We start from the raw sequence: 15,198 nt of genomic DNA on the forward strand, positions 1-15,198 counted from the left end.
GTTTTATCTATGCTCTGTTGAACCTACAATTTACACTTATATAGTATCTGAAAAAATGAAAATATTCAGACTAGCATAAACTTAGAAAATAGTACAGCAAATTTTAGTTTGGTAAGAGTGTTCAATCGTATAACCTGGCACTTTTTTAAAATATAATTTTCTTAAATTGTATGAAAAAGTGCTTAACTACATGAGCTGTGCCTCTAATGAAAAACCCCAGCCTTAACCGTCTGGGGAGGGTCCTAAACAGGGGGCGGGCCCTACTAGTTGATCTTTGCCTGTCACTGCCTTTCCCACAGATTATCAGGATTCTCTGCATTAAGCTCAGATGCCCAACGACCCACTAATAACAGTCTAGTAAGCTACTGCATTTGAAATTATGCTGCTTCTGAATTGTTTCAAACATAGCATCATTTGTAACACACATGCCAATTTTGCAGGTAACAACGTGGGGAACACAAGTCTTAGAAATTGGTCGACCCCAGTAGTAGTCCCAGCTCAGCCTGCTGTTCTTAAGCATCACAGAGAGCTTATGTATATGTATATGTATACACACATACAATATACAATACTATATATAATACCATAGAGTTGCTTGGTTAGGTTTTATGGTGACCTGTCAGTTCTCTAGAGTAAGCACATCAGTGGGAATGAGTGCATTAAAGGAGGAAAACAACTTCATTTTTTGCCATTTCCCACTCTGTCAGGCTGTGCACAGGAATGCTGAAATAGGTCCGTTTTCTAAGTAACAAGCCATTCCAATTAAGGGGGACCTATGATGTGTCTACAGAATAGACTCGGGAGCCTTCAACCATGAGAGGGGACAGACATTACAAGAGATTGATGCTCTGTGGCCAAGAAAATTTAGTTTTGAGGATTGTAAACAGCCTCACGTGTAGGTCAGTCACACTTTCTAATAAAACTTTTGCGAGAACTGAGTTAAAGTTTTTTTTAAATCATGAAAATACAAAGTAGAGCTCAAAAGAAATCAAAACGGTTATTTACTTAAATGTCCTAAATAATGGTACATTCAGGAATGTCTTAGATTTGTCCAAGTTTGCTTTCTGTTAAAGTGCTTGATCAGAGAGCACAGGCATGATCCCATGAGAGGTGGTTATTAAAGAGACAAACAGTATGTAAGTTAGTCACTAAACGGACAGGGAATAATCTAGAAATTATGATGGTTTAAATCAAGTTATTCCCACCTTAGTGGTAGGAGCCAGAGGGAGGAAGAAGCAAAGGATCATTCATTAGAGCAGAGAGCAGATCTGGAGCTGGCCTTTCCAAGAGCAGTTATAACTCTATCAGAGTTCAGATATTTGGATCCTACACCATGCGGGTCAGTGGAAGAACCAGAAGAAAAGGCAAACCTACCAGCGAGTGCTGCATGCCACTAATGCAGACTTGGCAGAGTCTGACACCTGGAAGAATTTCTATTAACCCACAAAGGCTTGGTAAATAGTAATTTTAAAACCATTAAAAATAGTGAGGAGGAACCTGATTTTATATTTATTTTCATCTTTCTAAGAAGTGATGCTGCTATTGTTACTTAACAAATTACCCCAAAACTTAGTGGCTTAAAACAACAAACAATATCTCACCATTTCTGTGTGTCAGGAGTCTGGTGTGGCTTTGCTGGGTGCTCCTGGCTTAGGGTTCTCTGTTGGGCTACAGATGACATACAGTGGTTCAGTACCTTTCCCAAAAACACAAAGCCAGTAGTGGCTTCTGCTTTACCATAATACCGTGTGCAGGTATCAGGGAACAGGAGCTGGCTGGGAAGGGAAGATATGCCTGTTAGTCCATTTCTTTTCAAGTAAAGGTAACAACTACTACTCTCTGTGATCCCTGGAGGACTTGAAGCTTTTGGCCCTCTCAGTTGTCCTATAAAGTATAAAGGCAGGAGTTGGCTTTTCAAACTACAATGAAGTATCAATAGAAATAAAAGTGAAGAAACTTCCAAGGTTATATGATAATATATTCATATGAGCCAAGTAAACTCGTGGGTGGGAAAGGGAGTCACTTCTTTGGCCCCAAGTCCCATTTCTCCCCTCCAGTCCTAAGGAAGGTTGAATGTTGTTTCACTGCTTCATGCCACACTATGGGGAGACAGAAAACATCAGATGATCTCAAATTCACTGCAGTGGAACTGTGTGTATATAGCAGTGTTCTTATTTGAACCTAAAATGAGGTAGAAATAACCAACTATAATTCTGGAGGGTCACCACTAAATCCTGGAGCTAGGCAGTAGAGAACTGAGCCAGAACTGTCTAAGTACCACAGTCTCCACTGCTGCTTGGTAGCCTGTTAGCGGTTTTAATCATATCATAAAAACGTTATTTTACCATCTATAGATACAGTGCAATCCTTAGCAAAATTCCAATGGCATTTTTCACAGTAATAGAAAAAACCACCCTAAAATGTGTGTGGAACCACAGAAGAGCCTGAACAGCCACAGCAGTCCTGAGAAAGAATAGAGCTAGAGGCATCACACTTCCTGATTTCAAGCCTTATTACAAAGCTGTAGCAATCAAAACAGCATGGTACTATCATAAAAATACACACAGAGACCAATGAGAGCCCAAAAATAAACATACACATACACAGTCAACTAATAATATTTGACAGGGGAGCCAAGAAGACTCAATGAAGAAAGGACAGTCTCCAATAAGTGGTGGTGGGAAAACTGCATGGCCACATGCAGAAGAATGAAATTGGACCCCTACCTTATACCACTCACAAAAATTAACTCAAAAAGGATTAAATACTAAAATGTAAGACCCAAAATTGCAAAACTACTAGAAGAAAACACAGGGAAATTTCCTTGACATTGGCCTTGGCAACCATTTTTTTTATGACACCAAAAGTGTAAGCAACAAAAGCAAAAACAAGTGGAACCACATCAAATTAAAACACTCCTGCATAACACAGTAAACATCAGCAAAATGAAAAGGCAGCTGCCAAATGAGAGAAAATGTGTGCAAACCATCTATCTGCTAAGGGTTTAATATCCAAAATATATAAAGAATCATACAGCTCAACAGCAAAAAGATGCTCTGATTCTAAAATGAGCAAAGGACTTACATAGATGTTTTCCAAAGAGAGCACACACGTGGCCAACAGGCACATAAAAAGGTGCTCAACATCACTAATGTCAGGGAAATGCAAATCAAACCACAATGAGATATCTATCACCTCATACCTGTTAGAATAGCTGTCATTAAAAAGACAGATACCAAGTTTTGGCAAGAATGTAGAGAAAAGGGAATAACTGTGCAGTTGGTGGGAATGTAAACTGGTACAACCACTATGGGAAACAGGATCTCAAAGAGTTATCTGTATTCCCATGTTCACTGCAGCATTATTCACAACAGCCAGTGTATGGAAATAACCTAAGAGCCTGTCAATGGATGAATGATAAAGATGCTGTGATACACACACACACACAGGAATATTATTCAGTCACGAGAAAGAAGGAAATCCTGTAGTTTGCAATAACATGGGTGAACCTTGAGGGCATTATGCTAAGTGAAGTAAGTCAAATAAAGAAAGACAAATACTGTATGGTCTCATATGTGGAATCTTAAAAGGCTGGACTCAAAGAAATAGAATGGTGATGTCCAGGGGCTGGGAAGTGGGAGAAATGGGGAGATGTTGATCAAAGGGTACAAACTTCTAGTCATGATACGAGTAAGTTCTGGGAATCTAATGTACAGCATGATGACTATAAGTAATAATACTGTATTATATACTTAAAAGTTATTAAAAGAATAGATCTTAAAAGTTATCACCACAAAAAGTAATTATGTTAGGGGATGGAGCTGTTAACTAACCTTATTTCTCAGTGTATACTTGTATCAAATCGTCATGGTATACACCTTAAGCTTACATACGATATATGTCAATGTCTAATTAAAGCTGGGAAGGAAACATTTTACATGTAATAAACATAAGCATTTTGAGTTACAGAACCATAGTTTTTACAAGGTGACTTGCCCACATTTTGTCATTAGGCGTGTAGAGTATTGTTTCTCTTATGTTATCTGAGGCCTCTAAACAAATGGAGATGTAGCTTCTGCATAATAATTCTGTGTGAGGACTTATCTTTTACTTTCTACAGTAAACCACAGTAATGAGTCCTGACCCATTTATAAGTCTTCCTGACATACAACTGTGAACGCAATCACTAATAAAAAGTAACTGAGTCACATAATATACAATAAATTTTGGGTTACTAACACATTATCAACTAAAAGTCTGCTAACATCATTAGATTGTATAATATAAATTTTTAATCTAGTAACTAATGTTCACAATACTTTGAAAATAATTAACTTTGATTTTACAAAGTCTTTTTCAACCATCATTAGGCCCTTCCAATCATCAATGAACATTTATTAAGCACCCATTACACTCTATGCATTGTCCTGTCTCTGATGACTTGAGCTCACCAGAGTAATAGACCAAATACAAGTTTCTCCCAAACTTCTCACAAGTATAGAGGAGCAAATTTCCAGGACCATGAGCAAAAGATTGTTTATATAGAAAATTCTAAGAAATTCACAGGACAGTTACTAGAAATAATAAGTGAAGTTAGCAAGACTGCAGAATAAAAAGTTAATATACAAAAATCAACTTTTATACACTGGTAATAAATAATTAGAAAGTGAACTTTTTAAAAATAACAACTCTGATACTGTTGTAATTAGTCAATTACTACTAATAGGAAAGGAGCAAAGGGGGAAGCCAGACATTACACGCATGTCATTTGGGCAACTTCACCAGGAAGCTGCAACTTTGCACTCCCCGGGGCACCACTGGCCTATTCCTTGCCAAACACTGAGGGAAGGGATCCAACAAAGGGAAGATAGATTCATGCCCAGTAAAGTTGGGGTGACATAGGGAAGGTATCTACCTGTCAATCATACCTGGGAACACTTGCAAGCATATGAAAATTTGGGAATATGTAACCTCCTAAACAAAGTTTTCTCATTACCTTCTTGTGCTCTTGGCTCAAGCTTGGCTTCCTTGCATTTGCCCGTGTTTCCTCCATAGCCATGTGGACCTGCGGACCCCACATGCAATGGACTGATGGATTGCAACTGGGAACACAAACTAAGCTAGTCTGATGCTGGAATGAATTGCTCCAACATGGAACAGGAGCTCTGGCTCTGATTTTAGCCCTGCTAAAGGCAAAATGGGACTTCTTCCTTGGTGGGACCGAGGGAAATGAAACCTTGGAAACTTTGATTCCACAGAAATAAAGCTTTCTACAATATCGCATGCCCCCGTGCGAGTCTCAGAAAATTCTTTTTCTCAGGATATTGCAAGAAATCCACTCCCACTAGCAACTGGGAGAGATGAGGACCTCTCCCTCTGTTAACACTACGACATAGATGAGTCTTAAAAACATGCTAAGTAAAATAAGCTGGACACAAAAGACTCAATAGTGTATGATTCCATTTATATGAATGTCCAGACCAGACAAATCATAGAGAAAAAATAGAGGTTATCAGGGACTGAGGGGAGGGAAGGGGGGAGTGGGCAGTTGCTGTTTAATGGGTACAGATTTTCCATTTGAGAAGATGAGAAGATGAAAGGTTGGGTGGCAATTGCTAGTGATGATGGTTACACATTGTGAATGCCACTGAACTGCACACTTAAAAATGCCTAAAATAAAAAATATGGCTAAAATAGCCCTGGCTGGTGGCTCAGTTGGTTGGAGCATTGTCCCATACACCAAAAGGTTGCGGGTTCAATTCCAGGTTAGGGCGCTTACCTAGGTTGTGGGTTCAATTCTTGTTGGGTTGTGTGTGGGAGGCAACTGTTCCATGTTTCTCACATTGATGTTCCTCTCCCTTCCTCTCGAGAATCAATAAAAACATCCTTAGGTGAGGATTTTTTTTTAAAGGCTAAAATAGTCATTTTTAATCATGTATATTTTATGAGAATAAATTTTTGTTTAATTCTAACAGGTTTTTAAATAAATTGAAAAACTAATTCTGAAATTTATATATAGAAACACAAAGTAACTATAATACCAAAGCAATCTTGAGAAAGATGAACAAGTTGGAGGATTTATACTCAAGACTTAACTAGAAAGCTACATTAATCCCCACAGTATGGTACTGGCAACAAACCAGTGTAACAAAAAGAGCTCAGAAATAACCACACTTAGTCATTACCTTTTCAACAAAGGCCCCACAGCAATTCAGTGAACGAAGTCTTTTTTAACAAATGGTGCTGAAATGACTAGATACTCAGAAAAAAAGAATCAGAAGCTTGACCACTACCACATACCATCCACAAATATTGTGAGCTGGATCCTAGACCTGAGGGTAAAAGCTGACACCATAAAGCTTTTAGTAGAAAACATAAGGGAATATTTTCATGATTTGGGCTAGGCACCGGTTTCTTGAGCCACAGAAAACTATAACAAGAAGAAAAGGTATAAATTATACCTCATCGAAATTAAAAGCACCTGCTTAACAGTAGATACCATAAAGAAAATGGATAGGCAAGCCACAAATTGGGAAACGTATTTACAAAACTTGTATCTGACAATGGCCTAGTATCCAGGGTCAAGAATTCCTCTAACTCAACAATAAAAACAATATATCCAGGCAGTAAAATATTACTCAGCAATAAAAAGGAATAAGCTATGGAACCACAAAAAAAGTGGAACTTTAAATGCATATTGCTAAGTGAAAAACCAATCTGAAAAGGCTACATACTATGATTTCAACCATATGACATCTGAAAAAGGCAAAACTAAGGAGACGGGGAAAAGGCCAGGGCTCAGAGTGAGGGAAGGATGAATAGGCGGAGCACAGGACTTTCAAGAAAGTGAACTGTTCTGTAGAATACTCTGGTAGTGGATACATGTCATTATACTTTGTCAAAACCCACAGAAGATGCTACACAAAGAATGAACCATAATGTAAGCTATGACTTCAGTTAATATCTCAACAATGGCTTCTCAATTTTAACAAATGCACCACACAAATGCAAAATATTAACAATAGAGGAAATGGGGGAGGAGGAGCTCTTAATGCTCAACTTTTTGTAAACCTAAAACTGCTTTTTAAAAAGTCTATTAAAAGTGTATTTTTTTAAAAAGATAAACCACTTGGCTTATGTGATTCAGTTGGTTGAGTGTCATCCCATGCACGGAGAGGTCACAGGTTCAGTTCTCAGTCCGGACACATGCCAGGTTGTGGGCTCAATCCCCCATCGGGGGTGTGCAGGAGGCAGCTGGTAGGTGTTTCTCTCACATTGATATTTCTCTCTCTCCCTCTCCCTTCCTCTCCCTAAAAAAAAACAAAAGACCAAATTTTTTTAAATGGGCAAAAGACCTGTCCAGATACTTCATAAAGGAAATATATATAAAAAGACTTAAGCACATGAAAAAGTGCTTAACATCATTAGTCATCAGGGAAATGCAAACAAACTACAAGATACCATTACCCACCAGAATAGCTAAAATTTAAGACTGACAACACCACAGATTGGTGAGGCTGTGGAAAAAGTGGAACTCTTACCTGTGGGAGTACCAAATGGGCACAATGACTTTGGGGAAAGGTCTGGCAGTTTCTTACAAACATGCAGAACTTTTAGATACAGAGAACAGACTGGTGAGTATCAGAGGGGAGGCAGGTAAAGGGTGGAAAAGGTGAAGAGATTAAGAAGTACACATTGGTAGTTACAAAATAGTCATAAGGATGTAAAGTACTGCATAGGAATACAGTCAATACTGTAGTAACTATCAATGGTGGGTGCTTGAAATATCCAGGGTAACACTTTGTAAATTATATGACTGTCTAGCCACTATGCTATACCTGAAATTAGTACAAAATAATGTTGAATGCAAACTGTAATTGAAAGAGAAAATTTAAAAAACAACAACTAAACATGTATATACCTACCTTATCACATAGCAATTCCACTCCTGGGTATTTACCCAAGAGAAAATATAAACCCACAAGAAGACTTGCACATGAATCTGCTGAGCAGTTTTACTCATAATAGCCAAAAACTGGAAACAGCCCAAGTTCCTGTCAATAGAATGGACCGATGCTGTTACACTACATTTGGGAATACTACTCAGTAATAAAAGGAACAAATTACTAATATAACATGGGCTGAATCTAAAATACACTACGCTGAGTTTCTACAAGCCTCGCTCAAAGGAGCAAAAATTGTGTGACAATTTATATGAAATCCTGGAACAGGGAACACTAATCCAAGATTTTTTAAATAATCAGAATATTGGTTCTGGGAGGGTGGAGGTGGAAACTGACTAGGAAGGAACATGAGGGAACTTTCTGAGTTTGATAGTAAATGTTCTATTTCTTGATAGAGGTGTGGGTTGCATAGGTGTATGCATTTGTCGAAACTCAAAAGAAAATGTACTTAAGATTTGTGCATTTCAGTGTGTAAATTTAATATATAAATTTTACATTAAACATACAGAAACTAACACTGATGTCCAGTTCATGATGTGTGTGCTTATATTTAGAAGGAAATGCACCAATGTCAGTAATTCACTTAGAAACATACCAAAAATAGGATGGATGAAAGGATGAAGAGAGGGAATGGATAGAGGAATGGATATAGAGATAGCTATAAAGCAAGTACAATAAAATGGATGTTAGGTGTCCATGTTCATACTATAAAAACTACTTAAACTTTCCTGTACATTTGAAATGTTTCATAATGAAATATTGGGGCTAATAGTTTAAGTAAATAGAATCTAAATAGTTTAAATTCTAACATGAGAACCATACAATACCACCAAGATTTGTAGACAGAGAAAGGTAAAACAATTTCCCTAATGAAAACAGGCCATGAAGCACGTAAGATTAAATAGCAAACCAAACTTGGCCCTAGGGTGAGGCTTCTACCTTAATGATCTTTTCTGGAATCCATTCTATGTCTAATTTTTCTTGGCATGCTCTTATCCCCCCGTCAATGATTTGAATAATAAACACAGTGAATGTAAGACTTCTCAGCCATCCTGTGCCAGGCTTCCGTTAACTATCTGGTTAACAGCAGAGCTATACAGTATTCCAAAAATACTACAGTACTGATTGCTATTCAGCTCGTTCCAACTATGATTTCTACGTGACCCTCTTTAGTTTGCCAAATCATTCATTCATCAAAAAACTATTCAGCACTTACTATGTGCTCTAGTCTCAAGAGGCTTGTAATCTGGTGTGGGAAACAGGGCTGTAAACATTACAGTGCACGGTGAGGTGGAAGCGGGGTCAGGCAGCTCTAATGGGGGGGACGGAATGACTGAGAAGGGAAAGCTCCCTGAAGGCAGTGCTTTAGCTGAGTCTTGAACAATGAACTGGCATTAAATCAAATGGCAAACATAAAAAAGATACTAAGTAGTTTACAGTATATTACCCCAATAACAGCTCACTTCTACTGTGTGCCAGCGGACTCCACATTTAAGTTAACTTTGAACAGGTAAGATGTAGCATGATTTTTGCTATTTTACAGATGAGTTTCAAGTTTAGAATAGATACCTTGCTCCCCACCACAGCTTAATGGGCAACCTAGGACTTTAGCCCATTTAATCTACTCCAGAGCTCAGAGCCTTAATTGCAGCATTATCCTTTTCAACCACATGTTTGTAAATATTTTGGAGCCTTCGATTTCACTGACATTATCATCATCTACCACTAGCATTGGCCACTTAAGCTTAGCTGATTAAGTCCAAGCAGGAACCCACAGGAACCTGAGTAGACATGTTATCTCTCTGTAAACACCCATTTCTACAGCCTCAAGTCAGTCTGGTCCCAGGACAAATTGTAACAAGATGAACGGTTGGAAGAATAGGAACTTGGCAGTCAAAACTCCAGACCCAAGTAGGCATGCCCACCCTGTATGATATTACCCACCTCACCTGCCGCAAACCTACCTAAGCAATTGTCAACTCTATTTGCAGGTAAGACTTTTGGGTCCCATGCATTTACGATTGTCAGTGTGAGCCAAACTCCCAACTGCAGAGTCCAGGAGAGGGGCACCCCCAATTCGGCTTTTCTCTGGCTTCCCGTCCTCTTTCCTATTTCCACCATCTCCAATGCCCATGACTTGGGGCTCTCTCCCTCAGGACGGCTCTGATCGCATAGTCAAGCAGCAGTCTGGGACCACAGACATGAAAAGAACTGGGCTCTGACAGTGAAGCGGCACCAACTACATGTAGGTCCTTTTAGTGATTCCTTGTATCTCAATAGCAACCTCTAGAGCAAGGGTGGGAAACCTTTTTTCTGCCAAGGCCCATTTGGATATTTATAACATCATTCGCGGGCAATACAAAATTATGAACTTAAAAATTAGCTATGAAAAAAAGCTCCTAGATTTATTGAATTTTGAGTCCTGCCTGCGGTTGCCTTGGCAGGGCCAGACCAAATGATTTCTCAGCCTGTATAAGGCCCTCGGGCCGGATGTTCCCCACCCCTGCTCTAGATCAACCCCAGGTCATTCTAGGCAAGCCCGCTCCTCTGCACTGGGAATGTGCACACACGAGCTCCCCAGCACGGCACCACGCCCACACTTTTTAAATTACCATGAAAAAATAAAGATGGCATATATACCACATGCCATCCCACATCCCACTCAAACCAGTTCAATGACACCTAACTTCCTCTCTGTGTCATGAAATGACTAGTCATCGCAGGAACGAACACATGCCAGGCCGTCCGTGTCCGTACTGTTTGCAGTATCACCTGGGGTCAGGTCACTCTTCTGTCCTTGCAGAGGAAAACCACAAAAGACCTCCAAGCTGCTTGGGTTAGTCTCCATGTATTTTATTTTTTTTTATAAAAATCCATCAGACCATTGTGCTCGTGACTGGAAAGGGAGGGGTGGAAGGACTTGGCCTGGATATCAGGGAGCTTCCCCCTTCAAAGTATCATTTCAAACTAGGCACTCCCTGAGCACGCAGGCAGGCAGCTACTGAAGAGGTTACCCCCTCCACGCGGACAGGACCCCCAACCCAGCACGCAGGCCCTGGATGGAGGTGCAGCCCACACCAGACAGAGAACACCGCCAGAGGTGCACAGTGCAGAACGGCCTGACAAGCACCTTGGGAGGCTCTCACTTGGGATGCCCCTCATGGTGAAGGGCAAGCTGGCTGAGAGCAAGGATGTCCTGGGCCCAGGAGCAAAGACCAGGCAACCAGGTGTTATCTTCGACAGCCGAGGAAACCCATGTGGATCTTCAGAGCTGTTTCATGTTCCAGGTGAGTCACAGGTGGTGTAGGCGACATCCGGGTTTCCCAAGGTGACTGACCAGCACCAAAGGCGTTCTAAGCACAGAGAGGGGCCTTTCCCTAAGCCACCTTTCAAAACCAGCAGCCATCCTCCAGGAGCACCTAACCAAGCAACCTGAAAGGTCCAACTGCCCTGCTTCTTGCTACTGAGGGGTGTCCCTTAAGAACTGTTTTCTTAGTGTCCACCAGCGCCTGCTGTTGGGGTCCTTCATGCTAGTGTCCATTCAGGTCCAAACAGAGCTATCCTTGTTTGAAGCTCTGACACCATAACCTGGCCTACAGCACACTCTGATGCTCTCCATGATCTCAGACCGTTCAGCTACTCCTGATCCAACAGCCTACAGGGACCCAACAACCTGGCTCCATGAAAGGGGGTCCTACCACAGACTGCTCGTCTCCCACCAGGCCCCACTGAAGAGCAGTTTATAAGTTCCTCACATTAAAATAAACAAGATAAAAATAGCAGCCACATACATAGCTCAAAACACCACACTCTTTGGCTTCCCAGAGGGAAGAAGGCTACTACTAAACAGAACAAAGTCAGAAGTCAAAGAAAGTGTGTGAGAAAGCTGGGATGCAGGGAGTCTGGACCCCTTTGCTGGGTTGCTGAGAAGGGTAATTGCCTCAGGAGGGCAAAGAAAAGGTGCCCATGAGGACCCCTGGAGGACACCACCAGTCCTGGGAGCAGCCCTGGTCCTGTTTGCCTGCAGAGAGGTTCCTTAGGTCAAGCTAGCCCTACGGTGGGGTGGTATCTATAGGACAGAGCCTGGCTTCAAAATGATACTTGAAGAGAACCCACTGGTACAGGCAGACCACAGGAGAATGTGCCCCCAAGAAATAGAAGCACAGGAAGTCAAGGTCTGGGGAAGACAGCACTGGTTTAAGGCATGTGCATGACCAGGACAGACCTGAGCTTTTGTTCAGGTGCAGAAAACCAGCTATACTCAACTTCCCTGGAAGGAAGTGGGGTCCAGAAAATGGTAGAAGTCATGGGCTAAATCCCTGCCAAACGCCACTAACACCCTCTTCTACTGCTGCTACCACCAAAAGAAAAATTAGCTTATTTCCATCTCAGCCCAGGGAATAGAAATTTAAACCCAAGGAAAGTGGTAATGTGGGTGAAAATCCCTGTGAAATTTTAGGCTGGATTGGAGCTGATCATAACAGATCAGTTCCTCCTGTTGTTCTGGCACATACCAAGCCTCAGGGTGTCCTGGAACAACCAGGCATTAGGGAGCCAAAACTACGGGTAACATACTACATAGGTCCAAACAAAGGTGGAGGGGAAGGTGAATTTCACCAAGGTATTTATCCCAAGGCAGATGCCTTGTGTACGACTCACCGGCCAGCCGGGTGGGGAGCCGCAAAGGAGACTCACTTTTCTAAGTCACAGAGGGAAGGCCCACCTGCAAACCACTTCAGACCACACCTGGAGTGCAGCCGATCTGTTTTCTGTTCTCTCACATACAACACAACCCTCAGGAAAGCCTGAAGCCAAAGCACATGTTTATAAAAGGAGGGCTGGACAAAAGAGCCACTTGGGAGTGCTGCCTTTGTTTCCCCTTCCTCCCTCATTCTTCTGGTTCCAACAGGGAAGAGAAAGGGAGAGCAGGGACAAGTCCTGGAACAGCGTAACCTCATGACGACTCCTCAACCACCACTGCCCCAGCACAAGGAGGCTCAACTGTTACCAAAGATGCAGGTCCTCCCTCCCCAAGGACCCAGGCGAGAGGAGACACGAGTTACAGGTGCTGGCTGGCAGCAGAAAGGAAGAAGGAACAAAGAGACAGGTCTTATCTCGTCCAGGGCCCCATGAGGGCCAGCATGGCCCTTTTTTGTTTCTGCATGAAGATGGCCCTGGGGAGAATGGAGATGATCTTTAAGGATGCCCCAGATACCATAAGGCCAGGGTCCATCTCCGCCAAGAGAACATCAGGAGCCTTGGTGGGCCCCTCACTTTGTGAGATAAGCAGAAATTTCAAATTCCCCCCAAATATATATATACGAATATGTATATGTATGTGAGTGTGTGTGTGCATATATATACACACATATATATGTATATATACACACATATATATATAAATAAGCCTTGAATGGCAAATCTGAAACTTCTTTTTAAATAATAATAATAGCTGTTACTGGATTTAAAAACCACAAACCAGCTGTCCTGGGCTTATGAGCTGTGTGAGTGACTCTCCAGAGTCCCCATGTCCTCAGTGTGAGCTATCAGTCAGTGCCCTGTGTAGGGAGCCCCAGAGCCCTCTGGCTGGGTTCCAGGCCCAGCGTGGCAGCTTCAAGAGAAAGGCAACCATTTCCTTCCCACTCTTCCTGCTGCCTCTTCCAGCAGAGGGTCTGGGCCACCCACACAGTGGATGTCCCTGGGGTCCTTCAATGTCTAGGAACCTTAGGAGCCACCTCCCTCCCTCTGCTCATCCTCTCCCCAAACCTGCAGTGTCCCTAGATGAACTTGAAGCACTTGGTCTTGTCATGAGGCAGGCGGGTCTTGAAGAGCACAGAGTCCACCCTGAACTGAGTGTACAGTAGGGGCATATAGCCATACACCTTGACAAAGAAGTTGATACATTTGTGCCGCTCGTGAAAGTGGGAATCATCGTGTGACAGGGCTTGAGGGCATCCTGGGCAGCGGAAAGTCCACCGTGAGGTCACCTGGGAACAGAGGAGGAGGAGCAGAGTGAGGATCACAGGTGCTCACACTGACAGAAAACCCGCAGCTTAACCAATCGATGCTTCCACTTCCCCAGTGAAGGCACAGACCTGACAGCCACATTCATTCACGCAGGAGTTAGGGCCAGTGCCCGGGGCTGTCTGCCTGCCATGGATGTATCTACAGCATTAGAGAAGGGGCTCTCTCCAAACGGCCTATGCTTAATAGATAGCAGAAGCCTTAAAATGTTGTGTTACCTGTCTCAGGAACTGCTTCTAGTATTCTTCTTGGCTGCACAGCAAAATGTAGGTATAAAGTTGTTTCATCAGTTTTTAATAGCAAAATACTGGAAAACTACCCATCCAAAGGGCACTAGTTAAATAATTATAAAATACTACACATCCATTAACAAATGTTTAAGAAAATTTTATGTAAAGACATGGGAAAGGGGTCATATCACAGTTCAGTAGTTAGTATCAGTATCAGGGAGTTTCAAGCAACTAGGAAAGTGTAGACAATAACAGAAAGCATCACAATGTGGCCGACCAAGTAACACAGGCCCCCAGCACAGAACACCTGAAAATAGGGTAAAACACATACACATCTCTTTATATATATGTCTGAGCTTGTGATGAAAAATAAAATCCTTAGAGGCCAAAAGAACAAAAAAGCCTGAATCTAGTGGGGTAGCCAGGAGCATGGGGTCTTTATCAGGCTCGGAGGCAAGAGCTATGAAGTCAGAGTGGAGACTGTTAGAAACCCTGGGACCCACTGGACCCAAACACTGCGTGGGATGGAGGCAGCCCCACAAAGAGAGACGGGAAGGAAATGTTTTCTTCTAAGTCTTGGCCCTAAGCAGAGAAAGAAACAGCACCTCTGAGGCTAGAATTTATGTTGCTGTGTGTCCTGAAAAGCCCCAAAATGCTAACTTAGCTCACACAGGTCTCAAGTAGACAGTGACCCCAGGCATACAACAGAAGGAAATGCAAATCCTCTCCGGTGTAAACTCAGACTTCAAAGAAACACCACAAGTAAAATCCCAAAGCATATGACCTCGCAATCAAAAGTTAAAAATGGGAATGAGCCACATGAGGGAGCAATCTGGAGAAACAAACAAAGGAATCAGACCCCAAAACAGTAACTGCAACAATAAATGTGTATATTATAATACAATTTTGAAGGATTTCTCAAAGTTTAATGAAAGAAACAAGGGACTATTTAAAAAGTCCTACTGGCTATGAAAAGGAAC

The 15,198-nt window shown here is 41.9% G+C and overlaps 1 protein-coding gene across 6 annotated transcripts in view; it reads right to left on the reverse strand.

Moving 5' to 3' along the window:
* Positions 1–10,794: 10,794 nt before the first annotated feature.
* The window catches only part of EXTL3 (exostosin like glycosyltransferase 3), a 97,735-nt gene continuing 93,331 nt past the window's right edge, over positions 10,795–15,198 (reverse strand). For 5 of the 6 annotated variants that reach the window (XM_081135853.1, XM_081135850.1, XM_081135851.1 and 2 more), the window contains one exon: positions 10,796–13,951. In XM_081135853.1, the coding sequence (XP_080991979.1) occupies positions 13,742–13,951 (210 nt within the window). In that variant the 3' untranslated portion in view covers positions 10,796–13,741. Of the gene's footprint in view, positions 13,952–15,198 lie in introns of all 6 variants that reach the window. The other variant, XM_081135855.1, reaches the window with a different exon arrangement.

Source organism: Miniopterus schreibersii, assembly GCF_964146895.1.
Source record: "Miniopterus schreibersii genome assembly, chromosome: 4".
In the NCBI taxonomy this organism is placed as follows: domain Eukaryota; kingdom Metazoa; phylum Chordata; class Mammalia; order Chiroptera; family Miniopteridae; genus Miniopterus; species Miniopterus schreibersii.